Source organism: Muntiacus reevesi, chromosome 1 (genome assembly GCF_963930625.1).
Source record: "Muntiacus reevesi chromosome 1, mMunRee1.1, whole genome shotgun sequence".
Classification (NCBI taxonomy): Eukaryota; Metazoa; Chordata; class Mammalia; order Artiodactyla; family Cervidae; genus Muntiacus; species Muntiacus reevesi.
Window position 1 is genome coordinate 63344722 of NC_089249.1, and position 20919 is coordinate 63365640.

At 58.7% G+C, this 20919-nt stretch overlaps 1 protein-coding gene and 1 long non-coding RNA gene across 4 annotated transcripts in view; one reads left to right on the forward strand and one right to left on the reverse strand.

Moving 5' to 3' along the window:
• SHANK3 (SH3 and multiple ankyrin repeat domains 3) overlaps positions 1–20919 on the forward strand; it is a 51504-nt gene that overhangs the window by 14672 nt on the left and 15913 nt on the right. For 2 of the 3 annotated variants that reach the window (XM_065946031.1, XM_065946035.1), the window contains exons 12-20: positions 1528–1730; positions 2792–2905; positions 7863–7938; positions 8177–8259; positions 8680–8804; positions 8905–9037; positions 9920–10000; positions 17410–17540; positions 18177–18261. In XM_065946031.1, the coding sequence (XP_065802103.1) occupies positions 1528–1730; positions 2792–2905; positions 7863–7938; positions 8177–8259; positions 8680–8804; positions 8905–9037; positions 9920–10000; positions 17410–17540; positions 18177–18261 (1031 nt within the window). The remainder of the gene's footprint in view (positions 1–1527; positions 1731–2791; positions 2906–7862; positions 7939–8176; positions 8260–8679; positions 8805–8904; positions 9038–9919; positions 10001–17409; positions 17541–18176; positions 18262–20919) is intronic. The other variant, XM_065946041.1, reaches the window with a different exon arrangement.
• On the reverse strand, positions 7065–8843 carry LOC136175842 (uncharacterized). Its single transcript, XR_010664459.1, has 3 exons — positions 8736–8843; positions 8156–8207; positions 7065–7184 (listed from the first exon to the last, which is right to left on the reverse strand). It is a non-coding gene; the product is annotated as an uncharacterized lncRNA (long non-coding RNA).

The following is a 20919-nucleotide window of genomic DNA, read 5'->3' on the forward strand; positions in this document are numbered from 1 at the left end:
ACATTTAGTAGGTGCCTAGGGTGGTGCCAACTCGGAGAAGGCAATGGCATCCCACTCCAGTACTCTTGCCTGGAGAATTCCAGGGATGGGGGAGTCTCGTGGGCTGCCGTCTATGGGGTTGCACAGAGTCGGACGCGACTGAAGTGACTTAGCAGCAGCAGCAGCAGCAGGGTGCCAGCTGTGGTGGGGGCTAATAGCAGAGAGTTCTAAAAGTCTCAGGACACTGACAGCTGGGGCCCAGGGCTCAGAAGCAATTAAGTGGGGAGTGATCCAGGTAAGGGAGCCTCCCAGTGAGCGGCCAGGAGGGGGCTGAGGAAGTTTGGCGCACTCTGGAGGGAGAGGGCCTCAGTGGGAGATCACCTTTGGTTGCAGGAGAGGAAGTGTCTTGAGTTGGAGCTGCTGTCGGTGGGGGTGGCATAGAGGTGGGGGAGGTGGCGCCCCCTCTTGGCAAAGCCTGGCCTGAAATGTCAGAGTCCCCACCAGCAAGCATCACAGAGCAGGGCAGAGAAGGCTGTGTTCGAAGCTGAGGGGTAACTTCACAGTCGGCCAGAGGAGCAGGACTGGGATAGTTGAGGTGCTGGGAATGGCCAGGGCAGAGAAAGGAAGGCACCAACGTATTACTGAAGTGCAGCTAATTCTCGCCTCCCAGAGCCTGGCTATTGGCGAAGACTGTGGACGTGGTCCGCCCAGGTGCTAGGGAGACGGTGCAGGCCTCTGAGTAGGCAAAGGCTGAGGACTGAGGCCTCGGGCTTGGTGCCCAGGCGCCCAGCGTGGAGAGGGTATGAGCATCCGAGGCGGATGTCCGGGAGGAGAGGACCCAGGTCCAGAGGGGGATTCGGGCGCCCAGCATACGCGGCGGTCACAGTGTGAGGTGGCCAAGGCCCTAGCTGGAGGTGGGGGGGAGGGAGGATGCGGACCCGCCGGGGAGCCCCTCCTGGAGGCTAGGCGAACCCTGAACCGTTTCTGAGACGCTCTTCTCCAGTCCGAAGCCCCTTCGGACTTCCTCTCCTGGCCGGCCTCGCCTCCCGGTTTCCCGGCGCTCCTCCGTCGGACCGACCCCTCCTCAGCCTTCTCCTCCGCGCACCGTAGTCCTCCTCGGCCCGGTGGCCTCTCCCGCGTCCGGGCCGCGGCGACCGGGCCGCAGGGGGAGAGGAGGGAGCCCGGCCCGCCGCCCGCAGAGGGAGGAGCCGGGCCGCGGAGGAGGCGGGGCGCGCGGAGCGGCCGCGGCATGGAGCGAGCCCGGCGCGCCCGGGAGCGCAGCCCCGCGGCCCCGGAGCCCTGAGCGGGCGCGGCTCGTGCGCTGGCGGGAGCGGGCCGGGCGCGGCGGCGCGGCCCATGGAGCGGCCCCGGGCCGGGCCCCCGGCGGGCGGGCGGGCGGCGGCGGGCGGCGGGCGGCGGGCGCTGCGGCGGCGGCTGCGGTGAGGCCGGCGGCGGGGCCGGGCCGCGCGCCATGGAGGCCCCGGGCGCCGGCTTCGCGTGCCCGCTGCCCCCCGGCATCGCGTCCGTCACCTACGTGTTCGTCTACAGCCCGAGCGGGCCCGGCGGCCCGGGCGGCCCTGGCCCCGCGCCCGGCCCCGGCCCGGCGCCCCCCGCGCCCCCCGCGCCGCCGCCCCGGGGCCCGAAGCGGAAACTTTACAGCGCAGTCCCCGGCCGCAAGTTCATCGCCGTGAAGGCGCACAGCCCGCAGGGCGAGGGCGAGATCCCGCTGCACCGCGGCGAGGCCGTGAAGGGTGAGGGGGCGCGGGGGGCGGGGTCGCGGGGGGCGCGGCGCCGGGCCTCCTGGGGTTCGCGGGCGCCACTCTGGGCGCCCGCCCCGCTTCTCGGCGACCGTGGAGGGTCTGTCATCAGGGGTGTCCCTGGGAACTCTGAGCCGCCGCGGTCATTATGGGATGTCTGTGCCACTGGGGATCCCTTGTGTCACTGTGAAGGGAGGGCTGTTTGTCTTTCCGGGGCTTCTGTCATGTGGGTTTCTCTCCATCCTCTGTCATCTTGGGCTCCCCAAAATGTCACCACAGGGGCGCCTCTTCTCATGGGGGTGTTTCTGTGTCGTTCTGGGGGCTGGTGGTGTTGGGGTTCTCATGTTCGTAGGACCCTATCCTGTTACAGAGCTTCCTTGAATTATGGGGTTCCTGTGTCACTTCTGGGACTTTCTTCATTGGAAACGCTTGTGATGTGTGGAATTCTCTGCCATTCTAAGGGGTATCTCTGACAGTCATGTGGGTGCCTGTAATGAGGGGATCCTGTGCTGTGACAAGCTCCTCCCATTACGGGGTCTCCCTTATCACTGGGGTCCTCCCCTCAATGAGTGCCCTCTGTCCAGGGAGCCTTAGGAAGAAGCAGTTGGGTTGGTCAGCTCTCCATGGTCCATCATGGGGCCCAATCTCCTGGCCACAGCACAGTGACCCTCAGCTCTTGGCAGTGACCCCTGGGATGGGTACCAGAGCAAGGATGAGAGTTGGTTCAAGAGCAGGGAGGAGAGCGGGCAGAAGCAGGACTGTGGCCCCTGCCTCTGCCTCCTGTCCCCCCTCGAGTGTGTCCATCTGTGCATCTCTTTGTCCCTCACATGCCCATCCTGTGCTGTGCCCATCTGTTCTTTTCTCTCTTCCATGTGGATCCCAAAATTTTCCCAGGGAAAAAGCCAGGCAGATGAAGGGAGGGAAGGGAAGAGAAGGAGAGAGAGGTGAAGGTTGGGTGGTGATAGTGGAGATGGTGGTCGGGGGCGGAGGGCGGCCAGGTGGGCTCTGGCTGCGCCCCTCTGCTCTGACAGCCTGTCTGGCTTCTGTCCCCCCAGTGCTCAGCATTGGGGAGGGCGGTTTTTGGGAGGGGACCGTGAAAGGCCGCACGGGCTGGTTCCCGGCTGACTGCGTGGAGGAGGTGCAGATGAGACAGTATGACACCCGGCACGGTGAGTGACCCCTGCTTCCCCTGGATGGCTCCTGAGGGTACCTCTTCTTCCAGCTTCCCATTGCTCTTGCTTGGAGGCACATCCACTTTATATTCACAGAGAAAAGACTAGAACAAATTCAAACACACAGAAGTAGATGCAAACTCATGTACATGACAGACATGCCACATACCCCACACTTACCAACACACACGTGTACATCTGGATCCTGGACAGCTGTGGAGACACTTGTGACATGCCCACAGAATGCACTCGTGTGAATGTGCACCAGTCTGGGATCCCCCATGTGGCTCTCATGATCACAATCCTCCCTAGACAAGGTTCTTCCATCAACGCTGGATACTTGGGAGTGTGTGACTGCTGTGTGGCTGGCAAGCAAGTAAAGAGGTCAGTGTGAGAAAAGAGGCGTCATTCCAAAGTGGACAGATTGTCCAAGTGGGCAGTGCAGGGAGGCCTGGGCCAGCCAAGAGGAAACGAGGCCAGCTGGGCCCAGAGGGGCTGTCATGGGTGCCCCGGGGCCAGGATGGTCTAAAGGCAGCAGGTGGGGGATGACTGCATCCTTAGCCGGCAGGGAGGATGTGGGGGCAAGGGCCGTGGCTCCTGGGGCTGGTCAGCAGCCTCCGTGTGACCCAGCTGGTCACCTGTACCTCCAGGAAGGAGCCCTCTGGGTGCTGGGATCTGAGGTGGTCCTGCCAGTAGAGAGGAGAGACTGGTCGTTTCAAACCCCAGCCAGAGCTGACTGCAAGCCCTGGAGGCTGCTCGACCCATAGGTATTTCTGGCCCCAAGAGCTAGTGGGACAAGGGAGTCCCCTCCTGAGTGGTGGCTCATGGTGGTCACTAATGGTGTGTCTGGACCCAGGGTGCACACATCTATCTTTCTGCACACGAGGGGCTCAGACCCAGTGTTGCCATGCTTCCTTATCCTGGCTTGAGAGTTTCCCCAGGGCAGCCCGCCCCGTGTGGCCTGGGCCTCTGCCCTGGGTGGAACGTGGCCGCCGATCCACTCCTGGGCAGGATCGTTTACTGTCATCCTTGGCTGCTCACCACCTCACCCTGATGGCTCTCCTGTGGCTAGGAGCCTGGAAGGGACATGACACCTTTTAGTCTGCCCAGGTGGGCAGGTGGGGTGGTGTGTTGAGGTGGAAAATGATTTCAGCAGTTTGGGTGCTGGTGCCAACTGTGGATAGGAGAGGGGGGAGGAAGCCTCCAGATCTGCCTAGGGAGGAGCCCTCTGCTCCCCCATAGGGTGGGGAATGAAGGTTCTGGTTTGAGAGCTGAGTGGGTCCAGGAGCAGCTGGAGCTGAGTCTGAAGCTGGGGAGGAAGGGAGAGAGGTCTGGACTGGACTCAGAATTTGAGAACAGCTAGCGTTTCTTGGGTGCTCGGCATGTGATGGTGCTGTGTTGGGAGCTGGGATCACGGGCTGGCTCTGTGCCGAGTGAGGAGCAGGTGTGCGCCCTGCTCCCCAGGCATGTCGTGTGGCTGTGACGGCGTGAGCCCAGGGAGGCTCCCTGATTTGGCTGAAGGAGTCAGAGAGGGCTTTTAAGCAGAGGGGTTGTTTGAACTGAGCCTTGAAGGGTGGCTGGGGCCCGCCAGGTGGTCAGCTGACGGGGTGAGGCAGAGCCTGTTGGCCAGTGTGGCATGGCCGGCTGCATCTGCACGTGCTGGCACCCAGCGTGCTCCGAGCAGTGTCAGGATGCCTGGCTTGGTTTTTCACTCTTTTACATTTAAGAAATCACTGATTCGTCCCGGGAGGCCTGGGAGGTGGGGACAGTTGTTGTTAGTCTGTCTCTAAGAGGATAGGTTCCACAGTCCGAGGAGCAGAGTCTTGTTTGCAGGGTAGGCAGTGGGCTGCCGGGTCTGTGCTGTAACTGCCACACTTGACGGGCTCTGGTGTGAGTAAACCTGAACGGGGCAGGGGTGGGGGCTGGAGTCAGGGGTCCTGGGACCAGGAGCATTAGTTCGTGGTGGTGTCACAGGAGGAGTCTGGGGGCGGGGGTTGCTGTCCTGATTGTGCCGTTCATTTAGGGTTAGGTGATGGTCCAGGCAGGACAAAGCAAGGAAGTGGAGCTGGGGAGGGCAGGGCTGGGTCAGGGTCATGGAGAAGGGAGAGGACACAGAATAACCTGCTGAGGGGGCTGTAGGCTTCTGGGCAATTGTGGGGCCCCTGGAGGAGGGCTGGGGCTCTGGGCTTTGCAATCTGAACATGTCAGAAGGTACTGGGTAGGTGGGAGCGTTTCATAGGTTGGCAGGGAGACAGGCCTGCCAGGCTGCCTGCTGGTGGGTGGGAATCACCTCTGTCCTCATCTGCAGGCCTGGTCCAGCTGCTCTGGACAGAGTCTCTGGTCTGGGACCCAAGGGCTGAGTTCTGCCAGAGGTGAGAGGGCGGCCCAGGAACACAAACCTGCTTCCAACAGGCCCAGATCCAAAGAAGGATCTGTTTCTGAGACTGGAGCAGGGACTTAGAGGCCAAGGAGAGGACACTGCCAACACGTGTGGGCCAGGCGACACCCATGGTCAGCAGAGCGTGGCTCCCACGGTGCCCATCTGGGTGAAGGGAGCAGGTGCAGGCAGGGAGGGTGAGCTGGTGGGGTAGGGTGGGGCGGCCCTGGGTGTTCTGGAGGCTGGTGTGGGACATCGCTGGTTCCTCCCTCCTCCCTCCTTTCCTTCCAGTACGTGGGAGACCATGCTCTGTGTTTTCATTTTAGCTGGCTTTTACGTGTCTGGTTAATAAAACTGGAAAATGGATTTGCATTATGTAATAAATATACTGTGTTTGGTCAATAAATATAAAAATAGGAGGCCAGTGATCTGCAGAGGTTCTATTTTTTGGGGGGTGGGGGCGGTTCTTCTGCAGGCAGGCACTGTGAGCATTTCTAGAGTTGGGTCAGTGTGGAGAACGGTGTGGTGGAGGGGAGAGCGGTCTGGGCCCCACCGGAGCTGGGTGAGGCCTGGGGACAGCAGGGTGGTGGGAGCAGGTGTGCTGCAGAGGGGAGAGAGACTAGAGCACTTGGGAGGGAGCCAGTGACATAAAACCACAGGCCGTCAGACCGGAGGGGGCTTCCAAGGAGAATCTTCCTGCTCTGTGAGGAGAGGGCCAAAAGGGACTGTCAATGTGCAGAGAATCACACAAGTTAGCAGAAGGGTGCTGAAATCCCGATGTCTGTGGGTTCTGAAATCCAGATCAGTGCTTTTCCCGACGTCTGTCTTCTGACGGTAACAGGAGCGCTTCTTCCTCTCCGGCCACTGCTCCTTCTGTCCTTTGACTCACCCACCCATCCTGTCATCCACCTACTCATCCAGCAACCCCCCAGCAAGCCCCCACCCCGCTCTCTCTCCCTCCATCCGCTTATATATGCATTTACTGTTTGACCCGTCCTTCTGTCTGTCCCTTGTTCCGTCCAGCCGTCCACCAGCCAGCCAGCCAGTCAGTTGTCTACCGCTTTGCCCTCCCAGTTAGCACTCAAAATACCTGTCATGCACCAGGTGCCACGCTTGGTGCTAGGGCCACAGAGAGAAACGTGGCATAGTTCTCGCCTGCAGGGAACTCGCAGTCAGCGGAGGAGACCGGCTGTCAGAACTGCAGGTTTCCTCTCGGCTCTCCTTCCCTACTGCCGTCTCTTAACACCTCTGCCCCAGCCGCCCAGGCTGCTCACTGTTCCCTGAAAGCCCCGAGCTGGCACCTGCCATGTGACTCTGCCCTGAACACCCCCACCCCCAGGAGGCCCTTTGCCCACGTAAGGAGGTACTCCCTTATGCCCTCTTTCCTTTGTTCAACTCTCCCTTCACGGTGAGGCCTTCACGTGACCACCTAGAGCTGCCGTGTCCCCATCTGCTTACTTTTTCTCACTGATCGCCAGCGTTCGACATGTTCTGTGTGTGCCTCCTCTATCTCTTCAGCTGTACAGTTTAGACTGTAAACTGCGCAGGGTAGAGGCTTCTTTCTGTTCTCTGCTGTATTTGCAGAGCCTGGCACATAGTAGGAGCTCAGTACATAGTTCTTTAATGAATAAGTTACTCTTGAGAAATGCTAAGCTGGTAGAGAGGGAAGGAGGAGCTGAGGGATGAAATCTGAGGTGGTGGTGGAGCTGGAGAGCTGGAGCAGAGGTCCTGGGAAGCTGGAGGAAGGAGTGGGTGCAAGGGTGCTGGAGAGTCCAGCGCACAGGCCGTGGGAGAAGTCAGTCTGGAGCAGAGAGGATGTGACTAGAGGTGTGGACTGGGACCTGCTGGCTTGCAGGACGTCAGCAAGGCCGAGGTGGGGTAGCAGGTAGCTGGCCAGCTCTGCAGGGAGAGCATGATGGGGTAAAGCTCTGTGGGAGGCAGTGAGAGCAGGCAGGGGGACCCGCCCCCCAAACCTGGACCCCTCCCTGCCCACTCAGAGAAATGATCTGGAGCAAAAGCCCCGTGAGAGTGAGCATCCGTGTGGTGAGGGACACACTAAGACACAAGGCTGCCTCCGTGCCAGAACATGAGAGCAGGTAGCGTGACACTTGCACTTGCACACACAGACATGCACACGCACAGTCACGTGTCTGAGCACACCTGGACGTGACTGCGGGTCACACAGACATATGCCTGTTTGAACGCAGCGCTTGGACACGGCTCCAGGCCACACACGTGCGCGTGCTCACCTTCTGTGCCCTGAGTTTTGGGGCTTGTTGGCGCTCTCTGTAGTTGCCCTGGCCTTGTCTGGCCTGCTCTGTGCAGCCACTCAGGAGAAGGGTGAGCCACAGCCCCTGCCCCTTCTAGACCCTGAACCCTTTCCTGCATGGTCCCCTCAAGCCTTCTTACCTTAGGACCGCTGGGCCCAGTACCCCAGGATTTGGACCCCTATTTCCATGTGGGCACAGCCAGGCCAGGGGCATGTGTGTGGGCAGAGGCTGCTGGCCCGCACAGGCGAGGGGGGTTCAGGCCAGTTGGAGGATGAGACCCTCTGTCAATTCCTCACCCTCCCCTCAGAAACCCGGGAGGACCGCACAAAGCGACTTTTCCGCCACTACACCGTGGGCTCCTACGACAGCCTCTCTGCACACAGGTACAGGAGGGGCGGGTGGGCAGACAGGCCACGGGGTCAGATGGGGGGAGGCCTCGAGGGGAGCAGTCAGCGGGGAGGGGTGGTGGCCCACCCATGTGTCTGCTGCCTCCCGGGTCAGCGCAGGGACGACTCCCAGAGCGGGCGCTGCCCATGGACCCTGTCTGGGGCACGTGTGGGGTCAGCCTGATCCGAGTATTTTCGGCAGGGTTCTCCTCACCTCTCCGTTTTCCTTCATCAGCGACTATGTCATTGACGACAAGGTGGCTGTCCTGCAGAAACGGGACCACGAAGGCTTTGGTTTTGTGCTCCGGGGGGCCAAAGGTAATGACGAGGGGGGTGCCCCACTGGCGAGGGTGTCCTTGCAGCTGGGCCCCTGCCCCTCTGCTTGCCTCCTGCCTGGCCCCTGCCCCCCTTCCACTGCCCGCTCCCTTCCTGTCTCCCTGCCGTGACTCCCTATTCTGGGTTTGGGATGTTGGTAGGAGGCAGCAGTTCTGTTCCCTCCCTGATTTTCGGGGCCTCTGTTGAGTGTGTCTAATGGAGTAGGGGCCTTTCTGGTGGGGTGTGGGGTGGGCCTCTCAGAGGGGTGCGTCCGGGATTGCTGGGCTGGCTCTTCTTGCCCTGAGCAGCCCTGTCTGCGGCCCTCCGGCCCAGGCTGTCCACGGGAGGTTGCTGTGTTGCCGCTGCCTCCCCTTGGACCGCCCTGGCGGCGCCAGCGTTGACCGCCCCCGCCCCGTCCCACAGCAGAGACTCCCATCGAGGAGTTCACGCCCACGCCGGCCTTCCCTGCGCTCCAATACCTCGAGTCGGTGGATGTGGAGGGCGTGGCCTGGAGGGCAGGGCTGCGCACGGGAGACTTCCTCATCGAGGTGAGGCTGGGCCTTCCCCGTGCGCCCCGTGGGTACTGGCCTCGAAGCCCGAGAGGCCTCACTGGACTCCCCCTCCCCGCCCTGGCCCTGACCGTTCCAGGTGAATGGCGTGAACGTGGTGAAAGTCGGACACAAGCAGGTCGTGGCTCTGATCCGCCAGGGCGGGAACCGCCTCGTCATGAAGGTGGTGTCAGTGACAAGGAAGCCGGAAGAGGACGGGGCTCGACGCAGAGGTGAGTGCTGGGGTTCCGCTTCTGTCCCCTGACCTTAGACCTTTGATCCCGGGCCTACGCTCCTCCCCTCAGCCAAGACTGCTGACCTCAGGGGCCTGAACCTAGGCGAACACCCACGTGCGTGGCCTGGGCGCACATCCCTGACGTCAGACGGCCAACCCTGTCCCAGCTTCTGACCCCTGACCCCAGGTTGCCCTCCTGAGATCCCTGCCCCGTCCTTCCCGGTGTCCCCCAGCCCCTGGCATGGAAGAGCTCTCCTTCCTAACGCTGCCAGCAGCTGCCTGGAGGCCGGGGTTGCCATGGCAACTGTGAGGTTGACGCCGCCGCCGCCGCTTATTGTCGGAGGGAAGGGGGAGGCGGCACCTGCGGGAACAGGAAAAGCGTCTTCTCCCCGCGCCGGCGCCGCCCGGGCTGTGTCGCCCGCCGCCCCTGCCCAGGCCCTGGCCTGGCTGCCCACACCCCGGCCCCCTGAGGGGCAGTGGCCTCCGGGGCCTGGGGGAGCCCTGGAGCGGCAGAAGCCCGGCTCGCGGGAGACCCCTCCCAGCCCCCACCCCATGGCTCTGGGGTCCCCTGCTCAGCCCTTGAAACTGCAGCCTGGGTCCCGGGCCGGGGCCGGCCGGCCTGTGAGCTCCCTGGGGCCCTGACTGCCTCCTGAGGCCCCAGTGGCCCTGGCCCAGCCTGACCTTCAGCCCCGCCGAGCTCCCAGCACCATGAAGAAGTTTGCGTCCAGCCGCAGCCTCAACAAGATCCTGGCTCAGTGTGACTCGTCCTCCCGGGAGTACGAGGAGATACAGGCGGTGGAGCGCAGGTGGCACCTGCACCTGGCCACGCCACGCTGCCTGCTGCTAGACAGGAGGTCCAAGGCCTCCCTCTTCTTTGCAGCCCCGCCGCCCCCTAAGAGAGCCCCCAGCACAACGCTGACCCTGCGCTCCAAGTCCATGACAGCAGAGCTTGAGGAGCTTGGTGAGCAGCGGGGCAGGTGGAAGGCAGATAGCCCAGGGTGGGGGGCGGGGGCGGGGGGGAGCTGGCCAAACTCAGGCAGAGACAGAAGGGAGGACGGATGGACAGACGGATGTATGAATAGGTCAGAGGTAAATGTGTGGGTGCTGGAGTGCTTGGGGAATTGGGCTGAAGAGGGACTCCGGTGGTGTGTGGCTGGACTGGGGGCCGAGGGGCAGGGTGACAGGCCTGGAGACGGACAGTGGGGTGCCCAGGTCTGGGGGCGGGGGGGCAGGGCCTGGCCGCCACTGTGTTTGCCTGCATGTGCATGTGCTGCCCCTGGTCTCCCACGCCTCCGGTGTGATTTTGCTCCTTCATTTCATCCAAGTGAGAAGGGGGCCCTGAGCTTTGCTCCAGGAGCTAAATGTGTGGTCTGTCTGTGCCTCCCTAACCCTCTTAGCACCTACTTATGCATTCGCTAAGCAGGGTAATTACAGTGAGCTGCTGACCTCACAGGGCCGCGTGAACGTTGCTGGTACAATGATGGAACAGGCCCTCATGAGTGGCTGGAGGCAAAGAAGAGTGTGTTGGGGCTTTGATGGGCGTGTGGGGGCCACAGTCCCAGGACGACCATCAGTAGCCTCATCATTGGCATGTTCAGATAATACATGACCATGTTCTGACATATGGACAGTTAATAATGGTCATGCCCTGACTTATATGACCATGAATATCTTCTTCATCGCATGTTCCAATATACATGACTGCTAACATGCTCTATCCTTCTATAATCTGGACTCAATCCTAGTCTGGTTCCAGCCATAGCAGGACCCTCACTCTGGTCCTAAGATGAGCTGAGACCCAGTGCTGGACACAGGAAGGGGCTTGATCATGGTTCTAAACTGAGCCCCAGCCCTGGTTTCAGGCTTGGTTCTGCCCCAGCCATAGAAAGAGCCCTTACCTGTCCCCGAAAATTATTTCTAACTTTGCTCATGGACTGATCCCTGACCCTAGTCCTTTGCTGAGCCACCCTCTTCCAAGCAGGTACTCTTGACTGCAGTTTAGTTCAATGTGGAGGATGGCCACCAAGATAGATTGAGCTGATGTGGTCAGGACCTTCTTCTCCCTAAATAATCTGAATAAAGCAAAACTTTAAAAATAGATAGCCAACTCAAAATGAAGGGGAGAGGAATTTCCCAGTTCTCAAAAATGAAGAGAGAAATCAGAGCCAAGAGTGTGAGAGGAAGCTGATGCTTCCATAATCCATGAGGTCTTGGGACAGATACAGATCCCGAGGGCGAGGGATCAGGGCTCTGATGCCCCTACAAAACCCAAGAGATGTGGAAAAGCTAAAACCAAGCCCCAAACTGGAATTAGCATCAGAAAAACTAGGAATCATAGAATAATGTGAAAGAGACAATTCAAGTTGTTTAAACACCAAATTCAACAGAACTCATAAGGCAAGAATAGGACAGTGAGAAAAATAAGCAGATTTTAAGAGGATTCCTAAAGAACTGCTACTGAAACAAAGTTTAGCCACTGAGATTTTCAAAATCCATGCTTGGGGAATAAGTATACTGGCCTACCCGAAGGAAGAAACTAAATTAAATTTAAACTGAATTAAATGATAAATCTGAGATTACCCAAAATTCAGCACAGAAAGATAAGGAGGTGAAAATTATCAAAAAGCAGAAAAGAGATATGGAGGACAAACCAGACAGCCTAAATAAAGTCCCAGAGGGAAAGGGTAAAACCATTGAGGAAGAGGCAATATTTGAAGAGTAAATGACTAAGAATTTTCTAAAATCAAACAAGGATACGAGACTCCAGTTTGCAGATGTCTGAGTCTGAAGCAGAGAAGTGACAAGTTCTGGTAGTAAAAGTCCACAGCACCGCAGATGAAGGGGAGAATCTTAGCTGCCGGAGAAGGATGACTGAGAGAGGAACGGGGGTCAGGCTGGCAGCAGAGTCATCGTCAGCAACAGCAGATTCTGGAAGACAGTGGAACAGTAACTTCAAAGTCTTGAGTCAAAATGCTTTTCCACCTGGAATTCTGTGTCCAGTAAACTCACTCAAGAGTAAGGGAGAGAAGTGGGCGGACTCTGGGCCCCAGGGTCACAGGGTCTGAGACTAGTCATGGGGAGCTGATCCATCACACTGTTTGAGGCTCCAAACCGATCAATAAACCAATGCCAGTCGGCAGTGGATCTGACTAGACCCCACACTAGGCTCTGGTGGGTGGTTCCCAGAAGTCTCCTGCCAGAGGCCCTGTTCAGCTGCGTGTTCAGAAGGGACCCTCCCCGCTTTGCACAAAGAGGTGCTTGGACAGCCTGAGGTCTATCATCCAGGGACTCAGGGACTCTGCCCTGCTGAAACAGAAGAACTGTCTTTTGCTTTCTGGGCTGCTGTTGTCTGCAGAGACCAGTGAGTGGAAGAAGAGCCTCCTTCCTCTCTGGTCTGGGTGTTTCCTCTGCTTCCTTCTGACAGGGTGGCTCTGTAGACCCGTCTTCCAGAGGGAAGGGGCTCACTCTTGTGGCCTGAGGTCAGCATCCTTCCACCAGCTTTTCCTGAACAGAGTCTGGGGAACGGGAAGGGACAGCTTTGCACAGAGCCTCCATGCACACTGCTGAGTGAGGGGTCGCAGTTTTAGCTGAACTGGACCCAGGCCCTTCCTGTGGTTCTGTTCCAAGAAGGGCCTGGGTGGACAGGAGCACAGGAAGACCACTCCTGCCCCAGAAGACAGGTGTTCTGGGGAGCCAGCCCACTTGTTGACCTTCTCTAGACAGATATGGTTTGAGAAAGCCAGGCTGGTATCAGGGTCTTCTCAGGTACCTAAGCAATCATCCCATGATTCACTGTGCTTTTAAAAGATAGAAATAAGGCCCATGGGTTCCTTGCCAGCATAAACACATTACTTTTATGTCACAACATCAAGGGCGGATAGGGCCCTTAGGTGTCCTGCAAACTATTGAGAAGATGACTGAACAAGTGGAAAGAAATGAAAATATGAGGCCGCAGAAGAAGCAGGTGGCAAGGATGGGGCCCAGGCCAGGTGGTGCCTTGCTGTTCAGAGGGTCCTCAGGAGGAAGAGGAAGGGAGGTGTATCCTGGGGGTGCTGTCCCAGCAGAGGGGGCTGAGGAGGCTGGCGGAAGTTGGGTTAAGAGGAAGGGGTAGGGCAAGGACTCTCCCTGTGAGAAGAAGGGAGGAGGAGAAGGAGGAGGGCAGGGTGACCTCTCGGTCCCCACGTGGTCAGTGCCTAGCTCCGGCCCAGGACATCCTGGGGCAGCAGAGGTCAGTGGGGGCCCAGGCTAGATGGGCCCCGAGGGGCCGGAGCACCTCCAGTTCATCCTCTTTCTCATGAGAAACCTGGAACTTCTGGGTTCCTTTTTCTTTTGGGATGAGAATGTCAGGGCAGGTGCCATGCCAGGGCGTGCTCCCTGACTGGCCGTGGTCCGGCAAACACACTGACCTGCCCGTTTTGGAAACATGCTTCAGGAATGCTCATGGGCGACCATTGCACCGTTGCTGGTGTCTCAAGTGGGTTTTTATGAGGTTTTGCCTTTTTTCTGAACCAGTGTTTGACTCAACCAAGTATGATTTAGTCGTGCATTCACGTGTGCATGTCTGCATGTGTGTGTGGATGTACACAAGCATGTGTTTGTGAGCGCGTGTGTGTGTGCATGCACATAGCATTGTCCCTGCTTGTGTTCCCACCTTGAATTTCCTGTACCAGCCTGGCATTTGGGTAGATGTGCCACTCACAATCTAACGGGGATATAGGCTGGGAGGGAGGGGATGGGGGAGGGGGGTGCGAGTGGGGGGTGGAGCCCAGGTGCTGAGGGACAAAGTTTGCCTCTCACCCCATTTACTCTGTTTCTTGATTCCAAGCCTCCATTCGGAGAAGGAAAGGGGGTGAGTCATCTGCTGTGCCCCCAGGCCCAGCTTTGCCTGACCCCTGGCGAGGGAAGGTGTGTCAAGTCAGGGGGTCTGGAAGCCTGCGCTGTACCCTCCTGTCGGCCTTCTCCCTGGGGAGCTGCTAGGGGCACAGTAGAAGGACCTGGGAAGGGTCAGACGGGCTGGGCTGGGCTGGTGAGCGTAGCCACAAGCCTTGGGGGCTCAGGCGGGCTGGGCGGCAGTGTGAGGGCACGGGAGTTGGAGATAGAAGAGCCCCAGGGGAAGCCACGACCTGTGCCAGGCCTGGAGTGGAGGAGGGGCTTCAGGGGGCCCAGCAGAGAAGCTCCCTGGGGTGACAGGGTGGCTGGGCCGGTGGGGGCAGGGTACGGGGCACTCAGCCCCAGCTTGGGTGGTATTCTCGGGCTCCCGTGCCTGTTTCTGCCCTGATCTGTTGTGGGGTTCAGGCGAGTGCTGACCTCCTTTCAGGGCAGGGATCTGGGCCCCACAGCTGGGTGGCCTTCAGCACCCTGTTCCTCCCATCAGGGTGCCCCCCCCCCGCCCCCGCATCCTTGAGCCTCCTTCCTGCACGTCCGTGTGTCCAGCCTGGCTGGGCCTGGGCACTGAGTTCCCGCGTCTGCCGACTCCACCTGTCAGGTGGACGTGAACCTGCGTCTGCGGCGCAGTCATCCGTGCCAGACGGCAGCCTGCGAGGGCTCGGTTGTGTGTGCCCCCGCCCCCCCCTTTCCTGGGTCTGCTGGGCGATCCCTGTGCTTGGGGCGCACTCACCTGTCTCAGCCCAGGTTCCCCGTGTGACCAGCCATCTTGCCTTCTTGAGTTTTCCCGCTGTCTTTGCCCCAGTCCCAGGTGAAGTGCTTTCCCCAGGATATTTTCAGGTAGAAAACAGATGACCTGGTCTCCTCTGGGGACATTTTCCTCACACCTTTGAGGCAGACACATACGCTATTAGGAATGTTTTGGTTCTGCCCTCAGCTCATTAGTGGGGCTCCCAGGGTGCTCTGGTGTGGTCTGTGTGCTGCTTCCAGCTGTAGGGAACGTGGTGGCGATCGTCAGCTCCGAGGGCCCCTCATCCCATCTCGGGTCCTGGTTCAGAGAGATGCGTCCCCAGCTGCGTCCCTGCCGTGTCCGATCCCCACACCCAGCGTGCCTGCGGGCGGTGGGAGTGAGCAGTTCCAGGGCCGCAGGCCTGTTTCCTAGTGGCCTTCATTTCTTTTTTCTTTAAGAATCTAAAGTAATTTATTTAAGAATATATATTTTTCTCATTTTGTTGGGCATTGTGGTCAACCTCACCAGCTTGTAGTTTGCAGAATTCTTGGTTCTTTTCCTTTTGAAAATAAGTCTTGTCTGGCCTTGGGCCCGCTTGCTGGTGGCCAGCAGTGGTTTTGCTTTGCTAACTTGCTTTGTGTCTCTGGAACTGAGTTCTTCTGGACCTAAAGATGCAGCCTGTAAATACCCAGCTCAGGGATGTGCCCTATGTGTCACATGGAAATATTTTCTCTCTGCTCATGTCGTTATGTCTGCGGTTTTTGGATAATCTGGTTGTGATGTCTGACCTCTTGTTGGATCTATGATTTGGGGCACCTCCTCTCCCCAGAGCCTCAGATTCTTCCTGGTGAAGTGGAGACAGTAGCTGTGTCTTCCGCCTGTGGTTGTTGCAGGATGTAGTGTCTTCTCACCCTGGAAGTCACCAAGTGAAAAGTGAAAGTAAAAGTTGTTCAGTCTGTCCAACTCTTTGCGACCCGTGTCCATGGGGTTCTCCAGGCCAGAATATTGGAGTGGGTAGCCGTTTCCTTCTCCAAGGGATCTTCCCAACCCAGGGATACGAACCCAGGTCTCCCACATTGCAGCTGGATTCTTTACCAGCTGAGCCTCAAGGGACTTAGCAAATGGTGGTGATGGGGATTCAGCTTCCAAAGGGAAATCACTCAAATTCATTACAGAAGCAAAAGGAAGGCCCCTCTGACCCCCACTGCCCCTGGGGGTGCTGAGAGCTGTGCACAGGCTGAGTGGGCTGGTCTGCAGATGAAAGTGTGTTTTGCTGGTGACTCCAGCGTTTGTTGAACTTCCATGTTATTTGGGGCCTAGGCTGGACGCTGAGGACATGCGGGCACGCATGACTGTTTGCTCTCTTCTCCCCACGGGCTGTTTGGGGAGGTGAGGTGCAGAGACAAGAAGGACTGTAGAAAGTATATCCTCAGTGCTTGCCTTGAGCCAGGCACAGCTGCAGCACTTCGGCCGTATGTGCTAATTCTCACAGCAGACGCTGAAGCGGGTACCTTTTTATGCCTGTTTTATCGGATCAGGAAATCCAGTGACAAAGAGGCTAGGTCAGGACAGTCAGGATACGGGGCGGAACTGGACATCTCAGAGGAGTTCATTTCCGCCCCGTGGCAGTTGCTGAGCAGTGCTGGGAGGACGTGTGGTTGACTACCGCGCTCCCGCTGGGGCCCTTGGGGCATCAGGGGACTAGTCATAACCAGATGTGTGCTCCTGTATGGGGGCTGGGGCTCGGAGGTTTGGAGGCCGAGTGATAGGTGGGTCTCAGCGGGGCTACGGACAGGCCGGCCAGGTGGCAGCTGGGTAGACGGTGGCGCTGCCTCTCCCTCTGCTGTGTCCCACGTCCTGGCCCTACATGGACCCTCCGCAGTCATCCAGACACACTTGTTTAACAGAATTTCCAAGTCATGTTGTTAATCAAAACTACCGCTTTCAAAAACATTAAATAGCTTGAAGAAAAACGAGCAAGCAACGCTTTTCTTTTCATGACAGATTTGAAAAGAATGCCTCCCGAGGGCACCTGCTTTAGGCCTCAGCCCCAGGCTGGTCCTTCTCCCTCCTAGCTTCTTGGGCAGCTTTTTGAGGTGCTGCTGGAAGCCCCTCAGCATTGCCTTTCCCAATAGCCTCTTCTTAGCACCTCCCACCCTAGATGGAGCTGCTTTTCATGTTGTAGGTTCTGGGGCCTCCTCCTCTGCATAGAGCTATGCTTTAGGTCTCTAGCCTGGGGCAGTGAGCCACCCCCTACCCCCACCCTGGTTTTGGTTTGTGCACATTCCTTATGGACGCCGGCTGTGCACTAGGGTCTGATCTGGCGCTGCTGCTTCTCGGTGCAGTGAGGGTACAGACAGGAATAACGCAAGGGCAACGGGAAACTGGGAAACTCAGGAAGTCTCTGGCTCTGAACAGGACTGCCCCTGCTGTGGTTCTCCCCCTCATGGTCAGCCAGGCTTTCTTGGAGCGGCGTTCATGGGGTCACCTGGAGCCTCCCTGAGCGGAGAGGCCAGGCTGGAATGGGGGCTGGTTCTGGCGTGTGCGGGGCTTAGGTGGGACACAAGTCCCGGGCCTCCTGTCGTGGGTCAGGAATGCATGCCTTGGGGAGTGAGGGCCAGGCCAGGCCGGGCCGGGTGGCCTCTGTCAGCAGCCCCGGGAGATCCAGCTTTGGGGGAGGCTGTGTCTGGGGCTGCAGAGGGCTGTGGCAGGTTCAGGGGCCCCGCGGCTGAGGTGGCACCTCTTTGGCTGTGCAGAGAAGCTGGACGAGATCCTGGCAGCCGCCGCAGAACCAGCACTGAGGCCGGACATCGCAGATGCGGACTCGAGAGCGGCCACCGTCAAACAGCGGCCCACCAGTCGGAGGATCACCCCTGCTGAGATCAGTGTAAGCCTGCCTGGCAGCGGGGGCAGGGGGTGGGCGGGGCACAGGGGCCGTGTTCCCTCCCCGCTGCTTGTGCATTTGGAGGGTGAGGGTCCCTCATTTGGACTCCACTCTTCAGGGGTGGGGGTGAAGGACCCCAAAGCCTCTTCCAAAGACACTGGGGGCCATCTGAGCCCCCAGAACAGCCACAGTTCAACGCGTGCTGAGTTCTCACCCTTCTGGCTGTGGTGCTTGATGCCTCCTGCCTTAGGCATGCTCTGTGCCCTCTAGAGCAAGGACCCCAGCCAAGCTGAGGTCACAGCATGGTATGTCTCTGTCCCCCACCGCCCACTTCTGGGCTGTTTCCACCCGCCACCCCCACCCCCCCCCGAGCCTCACCGAGGCCCCCTGCCTGCTCTGGCCCTGTCTGCGACAACCCTGCCCAGGGCTGCCTGGGCACCACAGCTCTGCGCTGCTCCTCGGAGGCAGGACCTGGCTCTGGCCTCTGCGTCAGCCACCATGGGCACCAGGGCTGCTGGAATTAGCACATGGGGGGTCTGATCTCAGGCTTAGGAGGAGGATGGGTGGGGCTGGATGGGGAACTAGGGGCCCCGGTGCTCTAGAACCTCCATATACCCCTGCCCCCTCCAACTCCAACAGTCACTGTTTGAGCGCCAGGGCCTCCCAGGCCCGGAGAAGCTGCCAGGCTCCCTGCGGAAGGGGATTCCACGGACCAAGTCTGTAGGTACGGCTGGGCTGGGGGCTGCATGGGGCTGGAGGACTGGGTGGGGGCTGGAGTGGGTCTCTCCCCACCCTTCAGCTGAGGTTGACCGTTTGTCTCCAAGTCCTGCCTCTCCCTGGCAGCAGCCCAGGAATCTCATTTGTTTGTGGACATATATGGGGGCGAGGGGGTGTTAGTCCTTCACCCAACCAAGAGATACTTTGCTGAAAGATGCCCCTGAGGCTTCTTCCTGTCCCTCCCCACCAGCGGGCACCCCCGTCCTGCCCTCCCACAGACACCAGCGTCCCTGTCCCTGGCTGTCCTGTATCCTGCCTGGCTGTGCCCCCTGCAGCCCGAGCACATGTCACATTTCTGATGCTAAAGCTACTGTCCCCTTGAACCTACCTCCTCCTCATCTCCAGCGCTTCAGCTACTGCTCTACGTCTCTCTGCTCCTTCACAGGCAGTTTTCTCCAGAAGTCCCCCTACTTGTCCCTGTCTCCCCACCTGTTTGTTGGCCTGAGGCAGGCCAGCCTTGTCCATACTTAAAACTGAAATTGTTCCCACCGGGGGATTCCTCCCAGTGGACACACTTGATTTTCCCGCTCCCTCCTCCTTGAAACTTTCCTTCTCTAGGACTTCAAGGACGGTTGCCGTCTCCCCGTCAGCTCTCAGTCTCCATCTATCCCCTGCAGGACGTGGCTCTTTCTCAAGGCTGTGTCAGCCTCTTTGCCTTTGGCACCTGTCCCCATGGGGTCTCATTTCCCATCACCCTTGGCCATCTCCTCTCCTGACCCTGGGCTGGATCATCTAAGAAGCCCTACCCACCATTCCTCCTTCTAGGTATCTGGTCCCCCTTACCTCCCCACCTGTCCATCCATCCACCTACAAACATGTCCAGTTTTCTATCCATCTGTTCACCCACTGACCTGTCTACTTGTCCATCCCTTTGTTCCTGTGTACCCCACAGTGCCCAGCAAAGCAAATGCCTTGTCAGTACTTACTCCAGCACTGTGTTCACATGCACTGGTTCATTTAATACTTACAGTAGCCTTCCTGAGATAACACTCTCAGTACCTCTAGATTGCAGATGAGGAATCTGAGGCAAAGAGGAAAAATGACATGACCCGGGTCACACAGCTGCCTTGCCTGTCTTCTGTTCACTCATCTGATCAATCAGCTGCAAACTGATTGCAAATCCAGTCCCTTATTCACCCCAGGGCCCCTGCTGATAATACTCTAAGCTGATGCTGGGCAGGGTCTGGGGACTCAGTTGGGGGAGGTGACATGTCTGCAGATAGCTCAGCTCAGCAGTTGCATGGTAGGTATGCAGGCATATTTACTAGAGAGGACCAGTCATGCTTATGTGTTAAGGAAGGCTGGGGAGTATGTGTTTGGGCTCAGACATGCAGGACGCCTGGGGGTTTCCGGGAGATAATGGGATGAGTTGCTGACAGCGGTGGTCCTTCAGAGACTGCTGTGGTCATTTCTGTAGGTGGAAGGTTGGAGAAGAGGGCACATGAGACTGCAGCTACTTTGGAGCCAAGAAGCACGTTCCCCTCACCTCCCTGGGCATTCTGTGTTTTCCTCCTTATTCTCTGGATGCCCCACCGAATTAGCAGTGGTGTGCTTCCTCATACACCTTGCAGCCCTACCTGGCCAGGCCTCACTGTCTTGTGCCTCAGTCTCTGAAGACCGCAGCTTGGGTCTCCCCTTGATCACCTGCCCCAGCTTCACCCTCTGTTTACCCTCCAGTCCACCTCTCTGGCCAGAGGGGGTATTGCCTCGCATCTGCTAGCGTTAATCCTCTGTGGGCTCCGCGTTGCCTCCGGGCCCTAGTCCATCCTCTGCTGTTTCATCTGGGGATGTTTCTCTGTCTCCTTCTGACTTGGCTCCGACACGCACTGTTACCCACCTACCCTCACTCTGGCTGGATGACCTGTCCCTCAGCCCCACTCAGCCCCAGTACTGACCCCTGCAGGTCCAGATCTAAGCGCCTGTCCTTCAGGTTGTGAGCCTCCCAGTGGAGACTGCCAGCTTTTCCTTTCCTGGACACTCCTGAACTCGCTCACAGGGAGCTTGTCTTTAATCCTCCATGCCCTAGCCTGCCACCTGTCATTCACTTGAACACTGACTGAGGTGTCAAGACTCTGGGGCTCCAACCCCTTGTCCTGTCTGTGTGACCCTGGGCACACGTCTCAGTCCTTGAAATTCAGGGTCCTGACCCGTAAACACGAGGACCTCCCAGTCCCTACCTCCTAAGGCCACTCTGAGGTTCACCCAGAAGGCTGTACTCACATGCAGATAGTAGCTGTAGGTCCTGCATCACGAGGCTGGTGCACAGAGCGTGCTGGAGAAGTGCCCGCAGTTATTACTTGGGCAGAGGGCCCCACCTGCTCTGCATCAGAACAGAGTCCCATTTTCACCCCAAGGCAAGTGACTTGTTTTCACCCTGGGTTAGAGCGTGGTGTGCCAAGCCTTCTGCATCCTCCAGGAGCACTAGCTTGTCCCGCGTGGCTCCGGCTCGTGCACAAGGGGGTGGGTGCTGAGCTGCGTTTATACGCCACACAAGAAATGTGGCGGGGAGGAGACCCAGGCCGAACCTGGCCCAGAATCTGTGTCCAGCAGTGGGGGCGGAAGGCAGACCTAAAAATGATGATGGTGATGGTGATGACGATCTTAG